This window comes from Cygnus olor, chromosome 1, assembly GCF_009769625.2.
Source record: "Cygnus olor isolate bCygOlo1 chromosome 1, bCygOlo1.pri.v2, whole genome shotgun sequence".
In the NCBI taxonomy this organism is placed as follows: Eukaryota; Metazoa; Chordata; class Aves; order Anseriformes; family Anatidae; genus Cygnus; species Cygnus olor.
In genome coordinates, this window is record NC_049169.1 from 129,885,848 (window position 1) to 129,903,447 (window position 17,600).

At 39.7% G+C, this 17,600-nt stretch overlaps 2 protein-coding genes across 8 annotated transcripts in view; one reads left to right on the forward strand and one right to left on the reverse strand.

The window, feature by feature from the left end:
* The window catches only part of TRAPPC2 (trafficking protein particle complex subunit 2), a 29,776-nt gene extending 25,143 nt beyond the window's left edge, over positions 1–4,633 (forward strand). For both annotated transcript variants that reach the window (XM_040533488.1, XM_040533480.1), the window contains 3 exons: positions 1,439–1,583; positions 2,495–2,580; positions 3,214–4,633. In XM_040533488.1, the coding sequence (XP_040389422.1) occupies positions 1,439–1,583; positions 2,495–2,580; positions 3,214–3,312 (330 nt within the window). In that variant the 3' untranslated portion in view covers positions 3,313–4,633. The remainder of the gene's footprint in view (positions 1–1,438; positions 1,584–2,494; positions 2,581–3,213) is intronic.
* A 1,940-nt stretch (positions 4,634–6,573) lies between these two features.
* RAB9A (RAB9A, member RAS oncogene family) lies at positions 6,574–16,948 on the reverse strand. 6 transcript variants are annotated; one of them, XM_040533446.1, is made up of 4 exons: positions 16,775–16,876; positions 15,758–15,872; positions 11,083–12,430; positions 8,338–9,408 (listed from the first exon to the last, which is right to left on the reverse strand). In XM_040533446.1, exon 4 carries the CDS (start codon positions 9,380–9,382, stop codon positions 8,777–8,779), a length of 606 nt encoding a protein of 201 aa, XP_040389380.1. In that variant the 5' UTR covers positions 9,383–9,408; positions 11,083–12,430; positions 15,758–15,872; positions 16,775–16,876; the 3' UTR covers positions 8,338–8,776. The 6 variants fall into 6 exon arrangements, 5 of the variants coding, with proteins under 5 accessions (XP_040389380.1, XP_040389370.1, XP_040389361.1 ...); XM_040533436.1 differs by having other exon boundaries at positions 12,398–12,430; positions 16,775–16,868; XR_005814117.1 differs by lacking the exon at positions 15,758–15,872 and having other exon boundaries at positions 6,574–9,408; positions 16,775–16,948.
* Between the last annotated feature and the right edge of the window lie 652 nt (positions 16,949–17,600).

Here is a 17,600-nt window from a genome sequence, read left to right on the forward strand (position 1 = left end):
TTATACACTGCTCTTTAGTGTCGCTATTTTAAGGTATCTGTTTACTGTTTTAAGGTATATGTTTACAATGATAAGGTGAAAGAAGGAACTAGTGTGAAAGCTCTATCAGTTCTTTATTTTTTGTGGAATAAATCCATATTTTTAAAATCACCTTCAGTACTCATGCCTGCTTTAGGTGGGGAAGTTTTAAAACTTGTGGTGATAAATATGCTTGAGAATATGAGAAATGTAAGACTACTCAATATATAATGTTTCCAGCAGGGAAAAAAACAAATCTATTCTTTCTGATACTATATCAAAGAAAAAGGCAGACTTCAGAACAAAAGTGCATGCATTTGTGCACGCATACCAAGAAATGGAGGTATACACTGTCACTGGTGTCATTTGTAATTTGTATTAGCATATCACAAAAGATCATAAATAAGACTATTCAGTCTAGATTTAGCAAGTGCGAGGATGTCAGAAAGTGGAAATACTTGTCTGACTAAGGTTGTAGTACTAAACTTTCTCCTAAGAGAGAATCTAAACTTGATGTGCACTGAAGAAAAACACGGCAGCATTGATGTGTTTTGGCAGCTATTGCTCCCATTTCTGAGACACGCCGTTTAAGGGTGAATTAAGGGCATGTACACGTAAGTCAGCACAAGCTTTTGCCCCTTAAACTTCACTACTTAGTCTCAGTGTCAGTGTGGAAGTGGTGAAGCTGTTAATGCACTAAGCCAAGCTTGACTTGGGCTGGGGGGAAGCAGCTTACTGAGAGGTGTGAAGTTGGTTTTAACAGCGTCCCAGTATTATAAGAAACAGTGCAAAGCTACTTATGTAAGAGCTTACAGAATTATTTAGTCCTATGTTTCTTCTTAGCAGATGTCCTTCAGGGTTCTGGGTAGTACACAACGTAAATGACTTTCCCATCACAGCTCTTGTAGTGTTAGGGTCAAATACTGTGGTTACTCTGTGAAGGCCGTTTATTATAGGAAGAGTTGCAATTTATATCTGCAAGCATATATTTAATACCAGTTGCAGCATGTTTTTCCCCACTAGGCTCTTAGGATAAAGAACCCCCCCCCCCCAAACAATAAAGCAAAATCCAGTGTTTCTAGGCAAGTATCCTGGAGAGAAAAAAAAAGAATCAAAAAGAATCTTTAGTGATAACGTTATCTGTATATCTCTGCTTTCCCACTCTGTCCACCAGACTCTGTCTTCAGACTATTTCTGTGACGACCTCTGTATTATGCCCTTTCTCTTCCTTGAAACCAAGTATCATGACAGTATGTACTGGTTTCATTTAATTACAGGATTAATTAACATGTGGCAGAAAAGAAGAATATATAGAACTTTATGTATGTTGAGCACTAGTTTACAAGCTTGAGCAAATTTTTATATTTAACTCCCTTTATTGAATTACTTACTAATTCTCTGTCTTCTGGAAATGTACTAGGATGATCATCGCCATCTCAACCAGTTCATTGCCCATGCTGCTCTTGACCTAGTAGATGAGAACATGTGGCTTTCTAACAACATGTACCTGAAGACTGTGGACAAATTTAACGAATGGTTTGTTTCTGCTTTTGTCACGGCTGGACATATCCTTTACTCTTCTTTTTCTTTGTATTTATTGAACCTCTTGTCAGAAAGTGATAAATAGTTGAAATGATGTTGTAGCAGATTTCTCTGGCTATTCACCACCATTATTGTTAAGAGTTCCCATCTTTAGGATGAAGTAAGTTGGGAGGCACAGTAGTTATTTAAGATTGGAACTAACTGGAAAGATGGATTTTTCCTTTTGAGAACCTGAAATGTCCTAAAGAAATGTGGATTTCACAGAGAGTAGAGGAAAAAGGCGTGAGAGGAATAATATGATGCAGTCTGAGCAAGCATACATGATTCTCTGCGTACATTCCTTAGTGTTAAAGAGGAGAAGCAGGGATAAACTTACTTGAAAAAACATCTTCAAAATACAGTGTCAAGGCTTGATCGTAGGTGTAGATAGTCCTTAAGAGCGCGTATTGTGAAACATTTGTTACACATAGCAAGTAGCACTCATTTAATTTCAGGGATGTATGGGAAAGGTACTGAGAATATCATTGATATTCAGAATTGTCTAGTTTTAAAAATAATGATCTTGAATAGAGAGGTGATAGGGAAATTTAAAAATATAAATGGAAACATAATGCTTTCTAAATTTCAGTGCTTCATTTAATTCTTTAAATGCTTGCTCCTATAGAGTCTCCTCTATTTTGTGGTGGAGTCACCGTCCCTAGTGGTGTTTAAGGAAAGCTTGGACGTGGTGCTTAGGGACATGGTTTAGTGGGTGACATTGGTGGTAGGGGGATGGTTGGACCAGATGATCTTGGAGGTCTCTTCCAACCTTAATGATACCATGTACAGCTAAGTATTTTAGATATATGCAGAATTAGGTGTAAGTGCTTATTTCAGAATATGCTATATGTTGTCTCTCTTATTTGTAAAAGTTACTTGTCCTTAATTGTTTTACATATGAGATTTATAATGCTTCATGATGTAAGACAAGAAGATGGAATTAAGAACTTCTTTAATGATGTATATGAGTTGTATATAAAGGTAAGAACCCACTTCTTACAATCGCATGGCAATACTTTTAAATATGTCCTGCTGTTCATGCTCAGGCATCCCTATATAATTATGTTTTCTTATGGTGGACCTCTGTAAGGGGAGAAGCACCCATGCGGTCCACAGTGGTAACGTGTGACATGAAGGCTGCATTTTCTATTAAACAGAAAAGATGTTTCTAAACTGTTATAGGTCGTGCTCCTTCCAAATTTCTTTTTTATTTTAATCCAGCCATTTGGGGCAGTGTTGTGTCAGTAATGCGATAATGACAGCAAAGGGCTGTCACAGAAGTCTGGTCAAGGTGCTTCTCTCCTCACAAGTCACCCATGTTGCCACAGCCTGGTGCTGTTTCCACTAGATGGGGCAGTTGCGAGCCTTGATGGCCAGCTCAGCCTCCTACAGCTACTCAAATGATGCCAATTCCTGAAACAAATTTCCATCAGCATCATGATGGATTTGTTCTTAGGAGCTCTTACTATGAGATGGCCTTGAAAATATATGACTACTTAGGAGATCTTTGCTTTTAAATGGCACTACTTAAGCAAAAGCTATTAGTAGTTTTCATTCCAAATAACATTTTCCAGTTCTGGACATTGTGCTTATGAGTTTTTCTTCTTTCCTCAGTTTGCAATGAATCCATTTTATGAACTCAATTCACCTATTCGATCCAGCGCTTTTGAAAGGAAAGTGCAGTTCCTTGGGAAGAAACACCTTTTAAGCTGAAAAAATAGCTTTCCTGAGTGAGTGCTTTTTCGTACTTTCCTGATTTGAGCTGTAGTTCTTCTGGTTAGTTCCCAGCATGTTTGATACTCACCTTTCTGAAGACTGACAAATTGGATGCTGAAAGCTTTTTTTGCTGATACAGATAAAACAGCCAGCTGCTCTGGTTAAAAATGTATCTTTAGAAGTTTTCATTCTGTCTTAGGAAAACTAAGTTTTAAGATGTCTGGGCTGAATAGGTACAAAGAGAGACATAGGTGTCAATGCATGTGCAAAAGATAAGCCTCTTACACAGGGTGGGAGGAAATCAGATCTAAACTTTAGATATCTCTAGTCATTTAATTTAATATGAGCAAAAGGGATTTTTGGATTGTTTGGCCAAAGTGGTTGAGTTTTGCTATAAACCTTTCTACTTAAAGAGTCCTTTGCTAGAGAACTCACTGCAGACTAACCAGACTAACCTTACTGTTCACGGTATTAAATAAGGTCTATATTAATATTGCAATGTGTAATATATTTATTATGAAGTGCTAAATAAAAAGGATCCATCAGCAAAGCTTTGTCTTTGGTATTTCAGCAATTTTAAAGTAAAAACTTGCACGTTTTAAAGCTTAAAATTGCAAATTTATCAGATGTTTCATGCAATATGTGTCTAGCTGCAGTGTTGCATCAATGAAGTTATTAAAGTAGATCAAAACAGCTCTCTCTGGCCTGACTTTAAATCTAATTCATACGTGGGGGGGAACAACACAACTAAACTTACGCATTCGAACCCATGTTATTTCCATTATCTTTGCAAGTGCTGAAATATTCTTTTTGAAAATATATTTAGACTAGGATCTTCGAACCACGAGACTGTTTGATGAGGGTTTCAGAAAGGCATTGTTTGGCCTGTCTGGCTACGATCACATTGTAAAATGTGGTTAGGTGGTCTTCTGCAAAACTTACCCTAGTTACAAAATAGTCATTTTTTAATGGGTCATCTAGCATATATGTACCTAATATCTTGGTTGATTTCACCATCTTTTACATAGTCTGTTTCTTTATGCAGCAAATCTATATAAACTATCTTCTTGGACTTTTTTTAATGTTTAAAATGGGATTTCCAAAGGAAGTGGCATTCCATTCTAAAAAGTACATTTTATATAGTTTGTATAACTAAGGGGACCACGTGTATAGGTACTTTAAATGTACACTCAGCCATTATTTCTTTGTAATCTATGTTTACTGCTAAAGTGTCATTGTAAAATATTCCATAAGAAAAGCAACACTATGCTATATGTAATTTCTGATACTTACCTTAAATAAAGTGTGGAATAATGCAGTATGGATGCCTGTTGACTGTACTGGAACTGATTTCAGAGAAAAGTAGATGATCGCGATAAGGCTTACCTTTACTGGTAGGGTGGTAAGCAAAGATGGGAATACTTGTCTGCAGTAGTATTTTCTAAAAACTGCATCATACAGCATTTTGAGAATCAAACTGATTCTCTTTAGGTACACATGAAATCAATAGAAACACACAAAGCATTTTTATCTGCACAGTAGGTTGCTGTTAGGCTGTTTCCTGTCTCCTCCACAGTAGCGTGATGGTTGGGGAAAATACAAGCAGTTCAGGTCCACTGAGGAAATACGTATGTTAAATAATCATGCACATGACAAGAAAGAAAACTTAGGGCAAAGGATTAGTACTAGAAGTTTCCACTCCTTTTAAAAAGGGTGGGTTTTGATCATTGTACTGTCTTGTGTCAGCACACAGTAAAAAGGAATCTATAAATCTATATAAAACTATAAATGAGAAAGGCAGTCTCATCGGTCCCTTTGGACTTGATGAAAACCGGTATGGGCCACAGGAAAGGGAACTAATTCTTCCCATTAATCGTTATAGGGTTTGTGGAGAGGAGCATTGTCTCTGGACAGAAGTTCAAAGAACCTTTGTTAGGTAGCTGTAATTTCCTGTGCACTGAGTACCTTTGTGTTGCAACTTCTGCAATAAGCTGAGAGATTTCTAGCTGCCACTTCCAGATAGAGTTAGCTTGTGTTCAGGTATGGTCACAAATCTGCTCTAGGTCTGAAAGATGCAGTTTTAGCATGGATGAGGCAATGATTGTGTCCAACAATATGAAGGTCAGTGTACAAGGCAGGAGAGATCTCCTTTGTGTTATGTTCAAACCCAGTCTCAGCAGCTTGGGAATACAACTTCAAGTGAAGTCAGTTGTAGGATGAGAAAGCAGCAAATAACCTGTATTACGCAATAAAGGAATCAAAAACATTCTGCAAGTCAAAGGGACTGGCACTATCCTACATGGTCAAAAAATTAAGCACAAGGAAATATGAACAATAGCACAGGCTAAGAACATGAATCAGCCTCCATAAAACGAGGCAGGAAATAGAGCTCCTAGACTTAGCTTTCTGCAATTTTCTGTTACTGTTTATGGAACCTGCCATTGTTAACAGATTCAATGTAAAGCAAAATCAGTTTAAGGAACAGAAAAGCTAACACAAGCAGCCTAGTCCTGGCAGCAGTCTTGCGCTAAGCATCTATGTACTCCGCTGGAACATGAGCTCTAAGGTGTGTCCTTGCTATTGTGCACTGCTCAGTTTAAGCAGAGAAGCAGTCTCTTGTGCCCCATCCTCTTCCTATTTTGCTGTCTGTTCCCTTATACATAGCTTTCATCAATCCCACCCCTTTGCCATAACAATGTTCTCACTCTGGCTCCCACCCTTTTTTTTTTTGGACCATATTCTACTAAGGCTGTTTGTTGAACTTTTTTCTTGGAGTTGGACTTGATGATCCTTATGGATCCCTTCCAACCCGGGATATTCTATGATTCTTCCTCATTTGTGAGGCCTGGATTTTTTTACATATATCTCACACTACAGAACTCAAAATACAGCTAACAGGACCCCCTAATACTTAAGGTACATTAGTACCTGACATGAATCAGTGAATTCAAACATACACCACAAGTGCCTACCTTATCTTCATATTGAATAATAAATATTAAGCCTTCACAAAGTACAGAAATGCATTTGTTGCAGAGTATTACGAAGGTATTATTTTGGCACCTTATCTGCATCTGCTCATCACAGGACTATTATTTCTTTCAACTGTGTGTCAGTCTCCCTCTCACAACAAAGCCTGACCTCAACATAGGTTGCACAGTCTTATTTACTATAGCATGTAAACCTCCTTTACCTTTACTACTTTTGTGATTAGTGTACAGTTGTGGGACAGCAGTTCACATGGCACAAGCAATGCACTTTTTTGAATTAAGTTACATTTAGCTTTATTAAACCTGCTTCTCGGACAGAGGCTGGGTAACCATGATGTCACATGGAAAGAGTACAGAGGAGAAAACACGGGTGGGCTATGAGGCACCAGAAAAACTACTACAACAGTTCTCATCCTTTGTTTACTTTTAGGGATCTTATGTAAATATCTGTAGTACTCCAATGGTAACAATCTACTATTTTGTTTCAACCTCACCTCCACTAAAAGGAAGGTTCAAGGAAGCTTTAAGTACTTCACAACAAATTTCATGTTACCAGTTTAGTGGCCCCTAATGCATGCAGTCTTAGTTTTTAAAGCTTTTTGCTCTCTCCGCTTAAGGTTAGGAAGAATCTAGCTAAGATTCTTTCTTTCTTCACCGATCTTTCATTCGCTGACCAGAAATCTAAACACTACAGAAGTAGCAGCCCAGCCTATATTTAGCAGTTCAGTGACTGAAGCTTAACAAAATTCTGTTGCTGTATATACAGGACTGTCAGAATGAAGTAGATGTTAAACGTACAATTAGTATAAAAAGATGTCACTTTTAAGCAGGAGCAGCAGATTCATGGAGCAAAACGGTCCTGAACAGGTTCAAGCAAGTATACAAAATAGTCCAAATTCTAAGTGTGTAAGAGCAAGATGAAGTTAATTCTGCAAGCTTTACTTCCAAATAACATCTGGTACAGAGTGAACAGATAGGTTGAGAGAAGATTCCTGCCATTACTGTACTATCCAGAAAAGCTTTTCTATTACAACAAAAGAGTTGCAGTACAGAAAGCAGAGTCTGCGTATTTTAATGAATAACATGGCCTGTTCTCTAGGCATTTGAATTCCTTTTGAGCTCTACAATGTGTATACAAGCATGCCTGTTAGCAGTCAGACTACACATTGAAGCAACAGTGCACTATCGAGTTTGCTGTTATAAGGATATTGAGTATTCTGAGAGCCAGCTTTCAACAACTTCTCATACAAGTATTGTACCATTTAACAGCAATGGAGAGCCTCAAACACGTGGTTTCACCTGCATTACTGCAGAAAGACTAACCATTAAATATGAAACTGGCTTCTATTCATTGTCAATTAATGAGTACAGTAACATTAAAGACCGTTAAATGTTTAAATCTATACCCTACAATGGCAAATTAAATACAGATCGAATTGAGCTCAAGTATTAGCTACAGGTATCTACTTGTACTAGAGCTGAAAGCTGTCACTATCTGCTGCTGTAAGTTACGAGCTTCCTGAGTTCTCTATGTATTGCCAATCCATAGTTTCACAGTACAGAGATCACAAATAAACACATTCATAGCTCAGGTCAACAGAACAAGGAGTTCAGAACTTTAAGGCTGCATACTAAAAGTCTTGTTGGAAATCTGCCTTAACATGGATCCCTTCAAGTGCTATTAAAGCTGACCGAATAACATTTTTTTTTCCATAACTAAAAATGGTTATACTTCAGTTATCCAGATTTTTTTTCCACCTGACTGATCAGAAACATGCCAGAATGGGACTTAAGGCAAAGACATATATTAACTTCAAAAAAAAAATCAGTATTTTGCATTAAACAGCTGGAAAAATTAGTATGGCTTTAGAATTGTAAGTGAAAGGAAAACGGACATGAAATAAGTAAGAAAATTATCTTCTACTTACGGACCTATAGTGACACATTAGGCAATTACAGAAGACCTGAAGGTAATTTACGTTAACTTACAGTAAACACATTAGAGATGAAGTACCACTGACATCAAAAGGAATGTAGTGAGACTAATGTTTAATATCTAGCATTGTTAAGAAACTGACTTCTAGTGAAACAAAAATGGAATGCCGATTTCATAAAAATATATATACATATAAAAGTTTGTGTCAATTCCAGAACAGTTTCTCTAAAGTAGTGCTTCTAGAACTTCAAGTTTTAATTATAATCAGAGTATTTATCATTTGATTAAAGTTGGCAAATTACATTCTTATATTAACATTTGTACTTGACACCTTCCTAAATAGGAAGTATCACTATCTCAATAATGGGTCACTCATGACTGGGGATTTCTTTTGCTCCCCTTTGCTCCCTCAAGAAAGCAGCAGAATATTACAACTTCAGTATTAGAGTGGAACCCACGTGCTACTTTATCTACTACACCTTTCCCACCCTCTTACAGAGCCAGCTAGTCAAAAGTAACTTGGCAAAAAAAAAAGTCAACAACAAGATGAACTGGGTTTTGGTTTCCGATGAAGGTTTACGGTATCTGTTTGAATAAATTGATCTGATCTGTCTTCAGAGGCTAGAACTCTTCTAACAGCTTCTTCAAAGGCTGCTGCAACATTAGTGGCATCTTTTGCACTGGTTTCAAAATAGGGATGATTACCATTATTCCGGCACCAGTCTTGGGCTTCTTCGGTAGACACTTGCCTTTCATTGATATCAACTTTGTTACCCAGTATCACAAATGGAAAACTTTCAGGCTCCTTGACATCTGCATAATAAATGAATTCTTTCTTCCAGTTGCTTAGGTTTTGGAAGCTTTGAGAGTCATCCACGCTGAAGGTAAGCAGGCAACAGTCAGAACCTCTATAGAAAGGAGTCCGCAAGCTCCTAAAACGTTCCTGACCTGCCGTGTCCCATATCTGCATTGTAACAAAGTGTCCATCCACTTCCAAATCCTTATTTAAGAACTCCACGCCTATTGTATGAAACAGCTGTGCATCAAACTTGTTGGTGACATATCTGTTCATAAGGGAACTCTTCCCAACTCCGCCATCTCCTAGCAGTATTACTTTAAGGAGTGATGATTTTGCTGCCATTGTTACAGGAAGAGATCTTCCTAGGCCTGTAAAGATTAAGAAAATGGTTAAAAAGGGGAGTTGTGAGCACAAATTTTTATACACAAGTAATTAGAAAGTGTTAAAAGTCTTCCAAAATAAGCTTCATGTAAAAAATAGGATAACGATGCTAAGCAGACAAAGTGTAGGTACTCATAGTAAGAACATCCACTCAAGAATGTGTGTTTAAGAGTCGTCACTTGCACAGACTGCAGTCTGCATGGCACTGCATGATTTACCAGTATGTCACTTAAAACACTTCTCCCCAAAAAGCCTCCAACATTTGTGCAGAAGGGTTATTACAGCAGATCAGTGCAAGGATTCATTTACGTTCACTGAAAGAGCCATGAAAGAATGGAGCAAGACGACTTCATAGCACATGTGCCTTTAATACTCATTTCAGTCCCACAGTTCATTAGCAAAGTTATGCTTTATTATGCAGAAGTGAAGAGGAAGCTTTATCCCTAAAGCGGGACACCAATTTTTATTAGAATTATTGCTTATTTACTGGAATTACTAAAATCAATTTGCAGGGAATACTGTGATCTACAGAACAAATACGAGTGCTGTAATTGGATTTTAAAGTCACACGACTTGCTTTTGTCACAGTATTAGTACACAAATATTCAGTATTTTACAGTTTACTCCTTGCAAAACAACTGTGGTAAAACGAATACTTATATTACAACTGCTACAAAAGCACATTCACTGCTGCTACTTCAAACTGTACTCAAGATGCCAAATACTCGGGATGAGTCTACAATGCCAGATCACTCAGTATGTGTAGGTTTGCCATGGTAAAACTGTTGAAACCTTAAAGGTGCTGGGAAAGAGTCTCGCTGCCTGCACAGGGATGGTCAAATTTGTGGTACCAATTCAGCTTTTTTGTTTGCTTTGTTGTTGCCTTTTTTTTTTTTTTTTAAACTGAGAGACTTTAGCATTAAAGGGTTTTATTTGTTTATTTGAAGCAGTTCCCTCATCAATGTTTTGGCCCAAGGTTTGCTCTTATTGCACTAGTGCCATCTAATACTATTAGAAAGTATTTTAATCACTGGGGGGTCAAGGTTCATTTTAACGAGCCCAAACGTAAGTTCCTACTCAAGGAGAACCACTGCTCCTGTACCACCCAGATATTAAAAGAACTTAAAGTAATTCAGCCAAAACAGGCTTTTGGGAAAACAGTGTCTATTTAAAATGGAAACAGGTCATAGGCAGCCCGGTCTGTCTCCTCCTCTGAAGGAAGGAATGTGGTCTTGCTAGTTGTAATTAGTGTTGCTGGCATATACATCACCCGCAGAGCATGGTTATGGAATTAATACCTGATACAAGCTGGCATAGGAGTCATATGACTGTGCGCTGCCTTAGAATCAAGGCCTACAATAGACACTAGAAATTGCAGGAATTTTTTCATCCCTAACTTTCCATCTTTGAATGTGTATTTGTTGGACACAACCTACAGTAAAACAAAAGAAATGCTTTACAGTTTGAGAGCAGCTGAAGCCTCAATGCAAGGAGCCTTCAAAATACAAGGAGGAATGTCTGCTCTCATTATAAATCTGTTCAGAGGAAGTGATTTAATTCATATTGCAAAATTAAAATGAGTATTTATAAATCCCTTATACAGGTTTGTATCACAACAGTTTTAAAATTGGTTAATAACCACGAATGGATCATGCAGTTACCTTTCACAGGTAATTGCTATGGCTCAGGATACGACCACATCCCATTTAATACACGTGAACAGCCTTCTTGGAGTCACTGGACTACTAGCATGTGATTTCCAGGTTCATGGTGAAATCTTTAAAATGGTCCAGGTCTTCATTAGTCTCCCTAATTCCTACTATTAGTTAACAAGTTATTTGAACTACTCTATTATTTAGTAACAATTTCTTAATAAATAATGCATTCATGAGAACAAAGGGTACTGAATGTTTCCCTGTTTTTCCACTTCACTGAAGGGAACACCTTACAATTTTTTTTTGTCCTATAAAATCAAACATATCGTAAAAGACAAAACATGAACAACCAACCAACTACATAGTTCTGACTGGTATTAAGCACTTGTTTCTTTACCTCTATAGTTTAAAGAACTGTGGTTAGACTGCAGTTAGTATCATGAAGTTATTTAGTTTTAACAGTTTCCTTTCTTTTTGTTTATCAGTATTCTGATGCTTTTGTGCAACCATAACCTGATAAGTTAATTTGCACAACTTGAACTACCTGAACTACTGCAGTGAGGCCTAGGAGACTGATGACCATAAAGATACCTCAGCTGGGCACTCAATTCGACATCAGCCACAATCCATAAAAGCGTCTCTTCAGCTACAGCAAAACCCTGGTACTTCTATACCAAGGCTACAGAAACCAGGACCGATAAGCAAGTATCTCAACGGGATTCTGCCTTCAAAAGCTGTCACTTTTCAGAACATTCAGCGTCCAAAAAGAAAAGCCACCATACCAGCAGTTAACATTTTTGTCAAGATTTTAGTCTGAAAAGTAATATTTAACGGATATTTTTTCAGTCATTTCAGTGTGAGCTTACAAGCTGTGTTTGAGGCTCCAAAGAAATATGTTTAAAGGCAGTAAGAAGCATTTTTGTTTGGAAGCAGCAGAAACTTTATACATTTACAGGTTTTGTTTACTGTAAGGGACTCATCTGTGGCCCAACTGATTAAATATGCGGTTTAGAGTATCTGCAGAACCTGGATGGCAGTTTCCAGTACAGCAGGCTGCTGCGTTTTTTCCACTTAAACATCTTCCAAAAGGATTTAAGATTTCTAAAATAACTTCATTTTTGGAATTGTTCCCCTCCAAGTAACAAAGTCTTAACACTAAAAAACAAGAACAAAAAACTACAACAGAATCTTTCAGAGGCTTGGAGAATTGATGCTATTTCTCCTATTACATATTTTAAACTTATCTGTGTAATACATTTTTGACAATCTTTTTTGGCGAAGAATGTCATTATCTGATATCATATTCCTGAGGGTTTATTACCTTAATTGTTCAGTTTAAATCATCATTCAGCACCTGAAAACAAAAGAAAAAACTTACTTTCCAATGTGCATCTGATAGTTTTAACCAACATCACGAACTGAAAGACACCGCAGAATTACAGACAGATTTGTTCCAGTTATTTCCCGCTGTGCTGCACAATTCATCTAATGTAAAAACAGTCTCAACCTAGTGCACAGAGAAGTCTGCAAGAGCTTTTTCCCTCATTCCAATTTTCAGTCCCAAACTAGAAATCCAAAACAAATAAATAAAAAGCAGCCCCACTGCAGTGCGTTTTGGTAAACGCTTCTGAATCTCTTCTTCCAGCTTATAAGGTCATAAGCTCTTGGATCACTGACTTCAGTATTCCTGTTAAAAGCAGGGAAGAGTTTCTACTAAATGCCATTTCTAACATGATCATGTACCATAACACAAAATGTAATTTAATTAGTCCCCTCCCAGAATCCTCCTTTTAAACAGTGAACTGAATTACAAGTCTGAAACATTTTCATTAGCAGTCCAAACATTTGCTGGCAAGACTGAAAACATGCAACTTCAAAAAATAAAATCAGTTTGCATTACAAAAATCTTTGATTTCCAGCCCTTCAGAGCTTATTGGACAAGGCAATGGTGTTTCTCTATCTTGGTTTTCTTAACTCCATGATGACAGCTTCATAACTGCCTTTTTATTTTGAGTGCAGCTACCTCTTTCAGCAATTGGATGTTGAGGCAACACTCAAAAAAAAAAAAAGAACAGCAACATGCAACCAGCCTAGGAATTTGTCTTTTAATCTATTAAATTATTTTTATAATAAAGGGGGGGGTGTGCTTCACATACTGCCAAAGGCCAAAAGAAGTCAGGTGCTGACGTCAAGTTTTGGCTACCAGTACCACTCTACAGACAACACAGTAACTGCATCGGATCTGATTTCAGCAGGCTACAACCTCACTTAAAATATTAAATGAACAGCATCAATTGGACTTCTACCATAGTGGGAACATGCACAGCAACACACCATTAAAAGCAAACAAAAACACTGCAAGTTAAGTTTTCTGCACCTCCTCTTTTCTTTTTTTTCTTGTTTAAATAGAAACCAGCAGAAACCGGATCCATCACCACTGGCCCACTGACTTCTCCCAGCGTTCTTGAAGAACCAGACGCAAGTGACACTTGAATTTTCAGTCTAGCATTTCTCCTCTTGTACCTCCACTCTGACTTGGCAACGTGATTATTTCCATCATGATTTTCAGCCAGCGGTCACTCACGAACCATCTGCTACAAACAATGAAAACTGAACCTAAAGTTCTCCTTGAAGATATGCGCTGCACTGTCCTTGAGGTCATTCTTTAAATAATTTTGTTTAAACTACAAGCCTGCAGTTTTCCAATACTTGCTTAAAACTAAAGTTCTTAGAAATTACCCATTTGACTTGGAGAAAGAAAGAATAAAAAACACAGCATAAGGCAGACTCAAGTTTGTTCTACCTAATCACATTTATTTACAGCTTAATACACTTTCAGCCAAGCCTTCTGTGAGGAAAATGTTAACAAAGTTAACTTTGTTAAAGGTTAACACCTAAGGAAAAAAAAAGACAACACCTTCTCAAAGGCACTGACAAGCACAGTCAGTACTTTAGCACTTCCGTAACTGACATAACACTGACATTTCAAAACCTCCTATCAGCTCTCAAACTTACACATCTACAGCATACCCATATCAGTTTTGAAGCCTATTCATAGTTTTCTTTGCTAAGCCTTTTTTTTTTTTTAAACCAAACCACAGGTATTAGCCATCACTAGTTTAAAAATGCAAACCAACATTTCAAGTATCCAGTCACACAAAAATACTTGCCTTGTGGTAACAATGCAAGTTTACTCCCTTGGTCATTTTTTCTTAAAGCTAGCTACATATTTGACGTTATTTCTCATATTAACATAGAAAAAAATCTGTCTCCTATGTTTTTAAGTTGCAGTGGCTCATCAGATAATGACATAAATTACTTCTATGGAAAATCTCTGGGCAAAAAAAGTCACAAGGACTAGCAGAGCTGCAAGGGCAGGGGCAAAATCCACAACTAAGTGTTAAAAACTACCTTACACTTGGTGTTTGTGGAGTCCTTACAGCTCTCAGCCCTCAGTTGCTGCAGTATGGCTACACTTACCACCTACAGTAGGTCTGCAAGTTACCAGAAAGCTGAAAAGAGAGGACAGAAGCAAGTTTACCTCCTTTTTTCCCCACTTAACTAATCCTCTCCCACATATTTAAAAGGTACTGCTTCACACTTTGGCCAGTTAAGCAGCACAAGAACTGCTCTCAGCGTGTAAGAGGCCACAAGCCTGTTCGACCTCGGAACACTCTGCTTTAAAGTTCTGTGCTGTGAATGCATTGCAGGCTCGGCCACGAAGCAGCCTCCAAGTCAACTTTCTTCTCCTGGGGGGGCCCGAAGAAGTGCCATGGATCAGGACCAGCCCTTCACGGGCAGGCACTCACCAGTGGCCCTGCTCTCGGGAAGCCTGGCAGCCCTTCAGTCGCATGGCTTGACCTACTGAGATCCTAATCACCTTGCAGGTTTTCCTTCCTGCATCTACAATTGCAACACTGCACCATTATCATAGTTTGTGTTTTCTGTTGGATAGATTAATTTGATGACAAGTTATCTGAAAATCATCTCTACTCGTAAGCAGCCTGGTTACCTAACAGCAGAATAAAACTAAAGTTTATCCCTAATAATTTGTACTATGAAAACAATGCAAAATGGATTGACATTAAGCTGCTGCTATTCATCTGTACGACCAAAAAGTTACATTTTAGGGTTTATTTGTAAGGTTACTTCTAACTCCTGTGCAGCACTCTACTTCCAGCAGTTGCCTGGCATGACTCAGGACAATGAAAGCAGCAGCAGCTGCCAAGAACAGGAATCCTTTAGTCTGCATGACCGTTGTATCATGAAGTCATCCCAGTGTCCACTGCCAGAATCACTTTATTTATTATAACTTAGATCTAACCGTAAACTCAATAAGAAGAACTTGTCAGGAGAAATGCCTACATTTATAACCCTGGGAGTTTCATCTTTTATAGACCCAGCCTTAGCTTTCCGTCTCATTCCCCACTTTCAAACAGAATGAGCAAGCTTGTTTATTCTGATTTAATCTGAGTTGACATTTCTCAGCAGCTCACAGTTGAGCATCTCCCAGCTTAAACATTCACTGTCTGTCAGCCAACTACAAAACAACCTTAGGTGCTACTTGGTCCAACATCTGTAAGAATTCAAGAGATCATATTAATTGACATTCACCTTGCAACCCAACTCCATTACTGCTTTCACTCTGTCAGTAATCTACCAAGCAACAATTTCTGCTCACCTGTGCTCATCTTTCTCCCCTACATTAGTTTCCCTTTTCCTCCAGGGATTCTTAGCAGCAGCAGCCCACACTGGTCAGCCTTACATTGAGAATATGTGATCTTCCTTATACGAGCCTGTGACCAAAGCCCATAAGTGAGAGTAGAAGTGTCAGAAAAAGGTTTTGGATATGCCTGAGGAGTAACTCTTTCCCCTGGTCTGCAGTTATAGCTTATCGCCTTATAAACTGCTAAAACACACACACACAAAAGTCCCGTCTCCCCCCAAAAAACACCATACACTAAAAAAAGAAAAACAAGAAACCAAAGAAAACACTGGCAATTTCAGAGCTGTACAATACTTTGAAGACAAACAAAAACCACATGCTTATTTAGCAAAGCAGTAAGCCATTGTGGGTAGAACAAACAAAAGGGGGGCAGACTGCATGCCAGCTATCTGCAGAGAGATGCTTTGACTTCAGAACAACATTTAGCCACGGAATGCCCTGCTTGCCTACCCCACCTAAGGTAATAAAATCCAGTGCTCTCCAGATATGTATGTCATATATGTAATAGTGGTAAAATTATCCCCGGTGCAGGTTTTAGCAGCCGGCCGTCCCACGCCACCACTGCTATTTATTCGGTAGCGTTACAGAGGCTGCACTGAAGGCGGAACACTGACACAGACACCGCCGGCTGCCCGCCCAGCCGTGACAGCCGGCACAACCCGCACCGGCCCGCCCGGGTCCCCAGCCACCACAGCGCCTCAGCTCGCACCGCCACCTGCGGCGGCCGGGCGAGTCACCGGGCTGCCGCAAAGCGGAGCAAGGCCACCGCGCGGAAAAAGCAGAGCTGCTAAAAAATTAAACCCACGTTACTCGGGGCCCCCTCAGCCGCGCTCCCCACCGCCGGCCTGCGAACACGGCGCCCTCCCCGAGGGGATCCCCTCGCCCCGGGGCTCCCAACCCCACAGCCGCGGGGCTCCTCCCGGGGAAGAGGAGCCCCTCCAAGGGGACCCCCCGGGCCCGTCCCGGCGCTACCTGCCCGCGGCTGGGGGCCGCCGCCTCTCCAAGCCCCAGCTCCGCCGCCCGCCTCCTCCGCCGTGAAGGCAGAAACAACATGGCGGCGCTCAGGGGGCGGCGCGGTCACGTGAGCACGGCCGCGGCCCCGCCCCGCCCCACCGAGGCCCCACCCCCAGCCGCGGCGGTGCCCTGTGGTCCCCGTGGGGGGATGGGGGGGGAGAAAATGGCTGCCGTGGGGGGGTGGGGGCAGGGAGGAGAGTTTGGGAGCCCAGTCGTTGTTCCGCTGCGATTTGTTTTCCTCAGCTGTTCTGAATTAACCCTTAAAACGCCCTTTTTAATAGCCGCAGCTCAGTTATTTGTAAATTGTAGCGGCACTCTTACTACTCCATGCTTAAGGGTCCCATAGAAGCAGACTCATGATGGCAAGGCAGCTTTGCTCTACAGGTCGGGGTGTTTAAAACCACACATCTGTCAGTGAGGGAGCTGAACAATGCCCAAAGAACACTCTTTGCAAGCGGTAGTCAGACACTTTGCTCTGTAGCATTCTCAGAATGAAGTCCTCTGGGCGCTAAAACACACTTACAGGAAAGAAATCTAATGAAACCGGAGATAGGGTATTTTCTGTGTTCTTACAACGTGTTACGAGGATAGGGCAAACTAATTAAAAATGAAAAGAGCAGGAATGTATTTAAGTGCGTTTGAAGAGGCTCCCACATCATCAAGAGGGATAGGTGATAATAGGCTTCAGGGAAGAGCGTTTGAAACACCAGCTTGCTCAAACAGCCATCACATGCTGTGGGTCACAAGGGAGATGCAATCAGACAGGATTTGCCACTTGCACAGT